This window comes from Mobula hypostoma, chromosome 2, assembly GCF_963921235.1.
Source record: "Mobula hypostoma chromosome 2, sMobHyp1.1, whole genome shotgun sequence".
Taxonomy (NCBI): domain Eukaryota; kingdom Metazoa; phylum Chordata; class Chondrichthyes; order Myliobatiformes; family Myliobatidae; genus Mobula; species Mobula hypostoma.
Window position 1 is genome coordinate 237,772,815 of NC_086098.1, and position 10,933 is coordinate 237,783,747.

The 10,933-nt window shown below is 43.8% G+C and overlaps 1 protein-coding gene across 1 annotated transcript; it reads left to right on the forward strand.

Moving 5' to 3' along the window:
- Window positions 1-2,565: 2,565 nt before the first annotated feature.
- LOC134337289 (uncharacterized) lies at window positions 2,566-8,627 on the forward strand. Its single transcript, XM_063032166.1, has 6 exons — window positions 2,566-2,625; window positions 3,254-3,577; window positions 3,661-3,981; window positions 4,687-4,776; window positions 7,619-7,668; window positions 8,361-8,627. Exons 1-6 carry the CDS (start codon window positions 2,571-2,573, stop codon window positions 8,421-8,423), a joined length of 903 nt encoding a protein of 300 aa, XP_062888236.1. The 5' UTR covers window positions 2,566-2,570; the 3' UTR covers window positions 8,424-8,627.
- The last annotated feature ends 2,306 nt before the right edge of the window (window positions 8,628-10,933 follow it).

The window sequence follows — 10,933 nt, forward strand, 5'->3', positions numbered from 1 at the left end:
CCCATCCCGTAAAAACACATACCTACAGATACGCCAACCGAAGCCCCAAAGGCCACATCCATGGGTGGTCAAAGGTCATCGCGGGTGGTCAAAGTTCTTCGCAGGTGGGCTCCTCCTCGGGAGAATTTGAAAGACTGGCCCAGGACAAAGGATTCTGTAAAGATGCTGTCAGCGGCCTATAATGCAGTAGGGGTTAAGAAGAAGAAGAGTCGCCACTAAGGCGCCCTCATGAGAGGAAGTGAACTTTCAGAGTACACTCACCAAATTCTGAAAAACTCAGAATTCCGACAGATTCTTTGGACAAAGATAAACCGTTAAGGTTTCGGGCCGAGGCCCTTAATTAGAACTGAGGACTGATAAAGTACAAAGAGTGAAATGGACTTAATTTTCAATTCAAAGCACAACTGCTGATTTTGGACCAAAATAGCAGTGTTGTGCCATAACCAGATCGGTGCTCGAGAGAGAATTGACCTTCAGTAACAAGGAAATGAATCAGACCCTCATACAAAGGCAGCAGGACGTGCTGTCATCATAGACATCCAGTAAACAGCTACTGTGGAAATCGTAGGCAGACTCACTCACAATGCATCTATTTCATTTTCAGGCGCTTCAAATACTGATAAACAGTTGGTGCAACAGTTAACGGTTAAGGTGGAAAAAGTGACCGAATTAGAACTTCTGTGTGGGTTTCCTGTTTTCGTAGTTTGGACGCTGCTGCCCAAAGGTCAGCCTCTCAGCATTAATGTTATATGTCACATTGAAGGAACTGCAGCCCACAACGAGCATATTTGTGGAAATTAACCTTGTATACTGTGCCCCATGTTACATTCCGTGAACACGAGAAGCGCAATGTGAACAACATTCAATCCTAAATAAATAAATAGAAATATAAAACCGGATGAACATATTCTTGGGGCACTGGCCACTCCAACAGGATCTGCATCCATATTTAATATTACTTCAACGAATCCTGCCTAATCCTGTAACCATGTGACATAGGAACAGAATTCGGCTATTCAGCGCATCGAGCCTGCTCCACTATTCTGTCATGTCTGATTTATTTCGCATTGAACCTGCCTTTCCCCCGAAACATTTGATGCCCTTACCAATCGAGAACTGATCAATCTTCCCTTTAAATACATCCAATACTTGGCCTCCACAGCCGTCTGTGGCAATGTGTTTCACAGATTCGCCACCCTCTTGTGAACAAATTCCTCCTTATCACTGTTCTGAAGGGACGTCATACTATTTTAAGGTTGTGCCCTCCGGTCGTAGACTCTCGCACAATTGGAAACATCGTCTCCACCTCCACTCTGAATCGGCCTTTCAGTATTCGATTGGGTTTAATGAGATGCCACACCACCCCACCACCACCAGCACCATTTTCTAAAGTCCTGTAAGTACGAGCACAGAGCCATCAAATGCTCTTCAGATGCTAGCTCTATCATTTCCAAGGTCAACCTGGTGAACCTCCTCTATGCCGTCTCCAATGGAACCTCGTCCTCCCTGAGATAAGACGCCCAAAGCTACTCACAATAATCCAATTGCTGTCTGACCTTACAAAGCCTCATCATTGCAACAACGCTATAGGAATCATCGTTAATTATAAACGCCTTTCGCTGTATGAATATAGTAACTGCAAGAAAATGTCAGAGGTTGGAATCCCAGAGCGAGTAATACTTTTTGACAATACCATCAATTTCGATCTTAAGACAGGTCACGACTCCAATGGAATACTATAACAACAGGAATTCTGCAGATGCTGGAAATTCAAGCAACACAAATAAAAGTTGCTGGTGAACGCAGCAGGCCAGGCAGCATCTCTAGGAAGAGGTGCAGTCGACGTTTCAGGCCGAGACCCTTCGTCAGGACTGCACCTCTTCCTAGATATGCTGCCTGGCCTGCTGCGTTCACCAGCAACTTTTATGTGTGTTGCTCCAATGGAATACTATCTGCTGCTCTCTGTTGCTGCAGTTCCGATAAGGCAAACTCGGTATTGTTCATTGTAAAGTACCCCTATCAAAATTGACTGCAGTTACCCTCCCAGACAACTCCAACAGCTCTTCCCGAACCCTGCGCAAGCAGTTCAAGTGTAACAGGGACGGGAATACACTGCTGCAGGTTCTCCTCCAAATCCTGAATTACCCTATATTGTACATCTGTGTTCAGCCAATGTCTCTGATTCTAATGTCTCTAGTACCTTTCCAAGAGGGGCTGCAGTAAGTACGCACAGTCGACTCATCGCCAGCTTCTGCGGGAATTTAATCAAGAGGAAATTAATGCGGCTTTTGTTAGCGATGCACGTGTACATCCCGGAAACCATGTTCAAACCATGCTCTGTTTGGCAGACTTTCTGAACAATTCTCCATAGCCGTTTGATCTTGTGACGAACAGACGCGGTAACCTGGTGCAACACACACTTTGCTCAGGTTGGATGTATAGGCCCCGCCCCGGAACTTCGGCACCGAGCAGTGTCCATGGCAGCTGAGAGGCTGCACAGAGCCGCGGCTGAAAGCAGTCCGACTCCTGGGAGTCGATCACAGCGCCGCCGAATACCGGCCCGAGACCAGATGTTGATGGAAGCTTGGACCCTGTTCGTTACCGTTCAAATGTTTCGTGTTTGCGGTGAGTGAGTCGGCCTTGAGAACTTCAAAAGAAGATCGCCCGAAATGTTGGGAGAAACGGGTTCATGCATGTTTGTTATCCCAGTGGAAATATTGTTCGGTTATAAAACCAGATCAATGATCGGGATTAAGTTACCCACACGACTTTCGCCCCGCTCTCTGCATCCAACATCACACGAGAGTGGGGAAATAAATTTTAGTAAATCATATAAATCTGGGTTACAAAGCTAGAATCCTATAAATGCTGGTTCTAAAACAACCTAGATAAATTCTAAATAATTTTCTCGTTAAGTCTCGCACCTTTTCTATAGGTGATTCGTATCTGGCGCACTGATTCTCTGTGCCCGTACGTAACGCGAAACCCAATGCAGAATGTTTGGCGGCCCTGCCTGATATGGTCACCAAACATCTCAATTTAAGGTCACCTGCGGAACCATGGACAAACTAATTTTGCCGGCTACACATCGTGTAAATGAATAAAGGAAAACTCATAACATTTTGACCTAGTTAACGTGTATTTTCCTTCTGGTCGAACGTTAGGTTTTGTTGACATACCTTAGCAAATAAGACAAATCCGACTTTGTTTGATTCCGTAGTAGGTAATTTTAATTAACTGATAATAATTCCAGTTGCAGAACCCAAGCCGCTTTCTGAAATTCCAGCTGTAGTGACTGCAGATATCGGTCAGATGGTTGAACTCTCCTGCGAACTCACGTACAGAGTGGAGGTCGCAAGCAATGTGTTCTGGTACAAACAGCGTGCGGATGAACCCCCGGTAGCAATCAAATCCACGGAATGCAAAGAAAACGGCTGTCGGACCACTTACAAAAAAGGCTCCGGCGATCGCACATCAGTGCTGGAACTCCGGGACGTCCGTGTGGAGGATTCGGGTTCCTACTACTGTTCTAGAAGGCATTCGCGGCTTGCGAAGGGACCCACGCTCCTGGTTGGAGGTAAGCGAACTCGACACTGGGATTATACTCCGCCATGTACTTCATGTGAAGCTGCGATTAACGATGTCCCACTCTCTGTCCAGACAGCTCCACCAACCGGACCTACATGCAGGTATTTGTCCCGCCGTCTGAAAGGACCGGGTCGGTTCACCTGGCGTGTCTGGTCGGCGGACTTTCTTCCATCCAGATTGTCATTTACTGGAACATATCCGGACAGATCATGGAAGGATGGAGCGATACCGGCAGGCTTGACCCAGACCAGAGCTATAGTGTTAGAAGTCAGGTGCCGGTCCCAGTGGAAACCTGGATGAGCGGCGGAGACTGCACCTGTATCGCACAACTCGGGGGTGCGGGAAAGAGCATAATCAAGAGCGTGTCCCATATCACCATTGAACCAGATCAAGGTGAGGCGATATTTTATACATAAAGTATCGATACTCATCTGTGGTGGAATGGCGGAGCAGACTCGATGGGCCGAACGGTCTAATTTTGCTCCTATGTCTTACAGTCTTATGTCTGCTGGAATAACTCGCTGGTTCAATAACGTCACAGTCAACATTAATTTGTATTTATTCGTTTTTAAGACTCTGCTTATCTCCACCATTGACTGGCCTTTGAACAGCTGGGGGTGAACCGCCTTCTTAAATCTTTGATTCCCGTGACGATCTCACAGTATGGTTGGGAAAGGCTTCCTGGAATTAGACACGGCAACTGGGGAAATGATTGGAAAGGTCAAGGTGGCCGCAAGGCAAAGCGGAGAAACCGTCTGGAGGAGCCGTATGGCCTCATGCGTTATTCCATTCTCTGAGTCGTTCTTTGGTTAACGTTGCCATGGGTTTCTGGTTGTACATTATACTTTGAGGATCAAAGGTGAAACTTATTCACCGTTTACATTTACACGCATGAGGAATTTGCTGTAGTGTGTTGGTCAGGGCACGACATGCAACAGAAGTCAAAAACTTTCTAAACTAAAAGAGTAAGGAGTTATAAATAAATAATTAAAAGAGCATCCACTGATGTAAAATCATTTATATTACAACCAGATGAAAGCTCGAATAAAATGTGCTTGGAAACCGTGATTTCACCAAACAACAATTCTCTTTCTCTAGGCTGGTGTCCTCCCACAGCGATCCTCCTTGGGATCCTTGTCTTCCTGGTTATCCTAATTATTATTCGGATCTCTAAACAACGGAGATCAGGTGAGGGCTGGCTTTTCCCAGAAATATCCATATAACTATTAACAGCTACTGTGGTCCCTGTTTCAAGGCCTTTTCTCATAATTGCTGCCAATGAGTTGAGAAGGGAGGAGGCGGAGATGAGTTGTGGCGGGGAGTTGGACTGAAATCTCAGAGGGTAGGGGTCTGAGGTCTCAATCCCGCCATCAGTGGTGTCTCTGTGTATGTTGCTCATATTATTATTCTTGCTGAATTTATTTTTCCTGGATCAATCTGGTAAAACCCAAGGTATGGACATAGCCAAGCATAGCCTCAATTGCTAGGAACTTTGTACTATTTTAGAGGTGTTTATTATTGTCGCTGTCTGAAAGTTTATAGAAATATTGCTGTGCAGACCTAAAAGTTTAATCCAACTGTGTAGAGACTTTGGGGAGATACAAGTTGTATGTATCACTTTTAGGACAACGTATACCCTGTTCATGTTCTATACACTTTCAATTTCCTCTTTTAATTCCACACATATACGATGATTTTCACTTTGCGATTTCTCGATGTTAAGTGTGTTTGGAATGGCTATATCTATTAAGTAAGTTGTTCTTTCCTGTTTTTTTTTTCCTGTAATATAAAATAGAGGCAGCTATTATGGATCAGTAATAATGCATTGGTCATATTATAATTTGTCGGATATTGACTCTAAAACTGAATTAGGCTTATATTTAGAGAAGGGTATAGTGTCTTTTATGAGTTTGGATTTTATGAGTTGTGCCTGGATAAGTAATCAGATTGAGTTAAATTGCTGCAGTATCCTATAATACGTTAGCATAGATTTCTTAAGGGAATATCCTGCCAGACAAACATATTACAATTTTTTCAGGAAATTATAGGTAGCCTAGACAGGGGAGAAGCAGTGGATGTTGCATATTTGGATTTTCAGAAGGCCTTTGACAAGGTGCCACACATGAGGCTACTTAACAAGATAAGAGCCCATGGAATTACGGGAAATTTACATACGTGGATACAGCGTTGGCTGATTGGCAGGAATCAGAGAGTGAGAATAAAGGGATACTATTCTGGTTGGCTGCCGGTTACCAGTAGTGTTCTACAGGGGTCCGTGTTGGGGCCCCTTCTTTTTACATTGTACAACAATGATTTGGATTATGGAATAGATGGCTTTGTGGCTAATTTGCTGACGGTACGAAGATAGCTGGAGGGGCCGGTAGTGCTGAGGAAACGGAGAGTCTGCAGAGAGACTTGGATAGATTGGAAGAATGGGCAAAGAAGTGGCCAGGTTGAATCGGTGGTGAAGAAGGCGAATGCAATGTTGGCATTCATTTCCAGAGGAATAGAGTATAGGAGCAGGGATGTGATGTTGAGGCTCTATAAGGCGCTGGTGAGACCTCACTTGGAGTAATGTGGGCAGTTTTGGTCTCCTTATTTAAGAAAGGATGTGTTGACGTTGGAGAGGGTCACAGAAGATTCACGAGAATGATTCCGGGAATGAGAGGGTTAACATATGAGGAACGTTTGTCCACTCTTGGACTCTGTTCCTTGGAATTTAGAAAAATGAGGGAAGACCTCATAGAAACATTTCGAATGTTGAAAGGCATGGATTGAAAGGCGCCCTTTCAGAACAGAAATGCGAAGAAATTTCTTTAGTCAGACGGTGGTGAATCTATGGAATTTGTTGCCATGGGCAGAAGTGGAGGCCAAATCACTGGGTGTATTTAAGGCAGAGACTGACAGGTATCTGAGTAGCCAGGGCATCAAAGGTTATGGTGAGAAGGCAGGGGAGTGGGACTAAATGGGCGAATGGATCAGCTCATGATAAAATGGCGGAGCAGACTCCGTGGACTGAATGGCCTATTTCTATTCTTCTGCCCTATTCCTCGGTCTTATGGTTAGATTGTTTCCGGTTTTCCGGGAATTTTCTGAATTTATCGTCTTGAATTTGTTTGTCCTTTATTATATATTTTTGATGTTTTGTGTTACCCACCTGGTCCTGTCTTCGCACAAGGAAGAGTCATTCAACTCTGAGCCAGGCATTCGAAATTTCCTTGTCGACATCTGGTCTGCTCGGATCATGGAAAGTCTTCCATGGAGGGTTATGCTCTTCCAGTTTTCTTTTGTGATGATAATTCTTTCATTTTTCTGAATTGTGCTTTCACTGAAGTTTAGTAATGCACCCAATACTTGTCATCAATATTGCATATGCTAGTGTGGATACTGAATCCTGTTTTTGTTGACTAAAATATATCCTTAAAAGCTTTATCTAACTGCTGTGCAGATTTTTAATATCTGTTATTCCTCTTCCTCCTTCTGCCCTAGTTAGTATTAATCTAAGTACGTTCAAGTGTACAAGGTGTTTTCTCATATTTGTCATTTCAGTTCTTATTTTTCCTTGTAAAATTTCCGGGTCGGTTTCAGACCAATCTATTATACCAAATGAATATGTTGTAATGGTACAGTGAAAATGTTTATTCCCATCGTTATATTTTCACTTTGGGTGGAGGAGTGTAGATACGTCTCGACCAAAGGAGGTGTAAGGCCCTCTTTCTCTCCGCTAGCTTGCAGGTCAACCTTGGGCAAGGTATAGCACCTGCTTGCCACATGGGATTCCATGACGGAGCGGATTGTGTATCTGAGAAATATTCTCGTGTTGGGGGTTATTGTCATATTTGGAAATGAATAAGAAAGTCACGACACAGCATAGAATCATTGGTGAATTTGAAATACTTCGCATAGCCCGACAGCTGGATTATTGGGGACTACTGTCATATTAGGATTGCTGACATATGACATTTCTGTAAGTAATTATAAGTTGACCAGACCAAATAATAGTTCCAATTCGTGCTCTTTCATTGCACAGGGGCCCATCGTCAATTGGCGACGCACCAAGTACACGGCACTGCGGCTCAGGTACGTATGGTGACTACAACCCGTTGTAAGATTCACAAATTGGATGTTTGGGATTGGGTACATAAAGCCATACTTTACTAATATGCTGCAGTTATTTAAGGGGTAATCGTGCAGAGGAAGAAAACATAGAAACATAGAACATAGAAAATAGGTGCAGGAGTAGGCCATTCGGCCCTTTGAGCCTCCACCGCCATTTATTATGATCATGGCTGATAATCCAACTCAGAACCCTGCACCAGCCTTCCTTCTGATCCCCCTAGCCACAAGGGCCATATCTAACTCCCTCTTAAATATAGCCAATGAACTGGCCTCAACTGTTTCCTGAGGCAGAGAATTCCACAGATTCACCACTCTCTGTGTGAAGAAGTTTTTCCTAATCTCAGTCCTAAAAGGCTTCGCCTTTATCCTCAAACCGTGACCCCTCGTTCTGGACTTCTCTAACATCGGAAACAATCTTCCTGCATCTAGCCTGTCCAATCCCTTAAGGATTTTATACGTTTCGATCAGATCCCCCCTCAATTTTCTAAATTGCAACGAGTACAATCCGAGTTCATCCAGTCTATGACAAGGATGTCTTTCCTCAGATTAGGGGACCAAAACTGCACACAAGGTTGGCACAGTCGTGACTGTTGCAAAATGGTAGATCATGCTGTTCAATATCTTTGATTGACAATTTTTGCTATACATTCCAGTCCCAAGCGCCGATCGTTTACGCCTCTCTCGAGTTCGGTGCATCAGCCTCTCCCCTCAGATGAGAATCTGGTTGAAGGATTAAGAAGAAATGGGCCGAACCAGGGGTCACACTAAAACCTACTGAACAAATCATCTGACGCTGCTGGATTGACAAGATTTGTGCGGGCTCCTTTGATACGTCAATAGAATGTTGGACTAACATTGAAGTCGCGATTCTGGTGTATTCGAAACCTTAAGTGAAGAACAGTCTTTTTGCATAGTTTGCGTAAATCTCATCTCAAAGCTTTCCTCTGTGTTATCACTTTTAAATTTTCCTTTGTATAAATTAAATGTATTGTAACATAAGAAAAAAAACTGTATTGCAGTAATCAACGGTCATTTTTCGGGGTTGTTCCGCCTCTGGTTTCAACTTACGCTGCAGCTCAGTTACTGTACAGTGCGACTTATCGGATTGACTCTATATTTATTGTACTTTGTGTTTCCATTGCGTTTTTATGCTGTGTCGGATCGGAGAAAAAACAATCATTTTTGTTCGATATAGCTGAAGAATGACAGTAAACAATCTTGACTCTTGAATCTTCAGCGGTAAAGACCGCTGTTTGGACAACAGCCGAGGCATTTGGAGAAGTTAAACGCCCGCATCTGACCAAGAAGTCTTTGGGCTGAGAGGGAAAACAGCGTGGTTTTAAATCAAAAACCATAAGACCACATGACACAGGAACAGAATTAGGCCATTCGGCCCAGCGAGCTTGCTCCGTTATTCCATTATGACCAATTTATTATCCCTCTCACAGCGCCATTCTTCTGCATTCTCCCCATAACCTTTGACGTCCTTACTAATCAACAACCAGTAAAACCCCGCTTTAAATATGCCTCCACAATCGTCCGTGGCAATGAATTCCATAGATTCACCACCCTCTCGATAAAGACATTTTTCTGTTCTAATGGAATTGCCCTCTATTCTGAGGCTGTGTCTTTGGTCTTATACTTTCCCACTATCGGAAACATCCTCTCCACGTCCAGTCTATCTGGACCTTTCATTGTTCAGTATGTTTCACTGAGATCCTCCACTGCACTTCATTCTCCTGAACTCCAGCCATCAAACGGTCCTCATACGTTCAGCATTTCATTCCCGGAATCATTCTCGTCAACTTTCTCTGCATCCTCTCCAATGTCAGCACATTCCTTCCTAGATAAGGGGCCCGAAACTGCTCACAAATCTCCAAGTATAATCTGACCCAAGTCTACCTGAGATGCTTTACAAGAAGCATTCCTCAAACTGTGTATAAATTCCAGTACGATCTTCCTGTTCCCTTTAAGTTTGGAAATACCGCTGCAGGGATGTAATACTGAGGCCTTATAAGGCACTGGTGAGGTCTCATCTTGAGTATTGTGAACATATTTTGGCTCCTTATCGAAGAAAAGATGTGCTGGTATTGGAGAGGGTTCAAAGGAGGCTCACAAGGATGATTCCGTGAATGAAAGGGTTACCATATGAGGAACGTTTGATGGCTCTGGACAGGTACTCGCAGGATATAGAATAATGAGTGGAGGGATGTCATTGAAAGCTTTTGAATGTTGAAAGACCTAGACATGGTAGATGTAGAAAGGATATTTGCCTTGATGGGGGAGCCTAGGACAAGAGGGCAGAGCTCCGGGATAGAGGAGCGTCCATTTAAAAGAAATGCGGAGAATTTCTTTAGTGGGGCGCTAAATTTGCGGAATTTGTTAATACGGGCGGTTTTGCTTTGTCGTTGAGTGTATTTATGGTGGAAATTAATAGGTGTTTGATCAGCTGTGGCATCAAAGGTTACGGGGAGTAGGTCAGGGAGTAGGACTGTGGGGGTGGGGAGGTGGGGGAAGGACCAGCCATGGTCTTAGAAGAATAAAGGATGATATGATTTGTTTATAAGATGTTAGTGGCAGTAGTCGGGGAGCCTCGAACAGGAGGATGCACGGCCAGGGTTTCAGGAGTGCCGTTATGCAAATCTTTGTATCAGAGGCCGGAAGAAATGTAAAATTCTATCGAGGAAACGGCAAAGAACGTCGAAAAATTGTTTCGTTAAAATCTGATGCTGAACTTTTTTTTATTAACTGTGGGTAGACGGATCAGTCCGAATGGCCTCCTCACGCCTATCATATAACTTAGTTCCACCTGGATAAAACGGCTCAACCAATAAAAATTTCCTATAACTCCATCTTCTGGGTCATACATGATACCCTTCTCTCATCAGAACCACTCTGAGCCTCGGCTGAAAGGAAACAAAATCGCCAAGCTTTCTGGGAATCGCTTTGATATAGTGAAGAGTGACTAAATGTCAATCTGCTGGAATTTATTTTTATTTGTGGTAATATTATATTATGTGTTGTGTGGGAGGTACCTGCCCTGTGTTGTACGCCTTCACCAGAAGGAATGACTTTTCATTTGGCTACATACATGTGTGCGGTTGAATGCCAGTACGTTAAACTTGAGCTAAATCATCCCACACTTACCATAAGAGTGGCAAATATGTTTAGCTCTAAAGCAGTGTGTCTACTGACGGCAATCAAACCGGAGTTTCGTGTGCTTGTT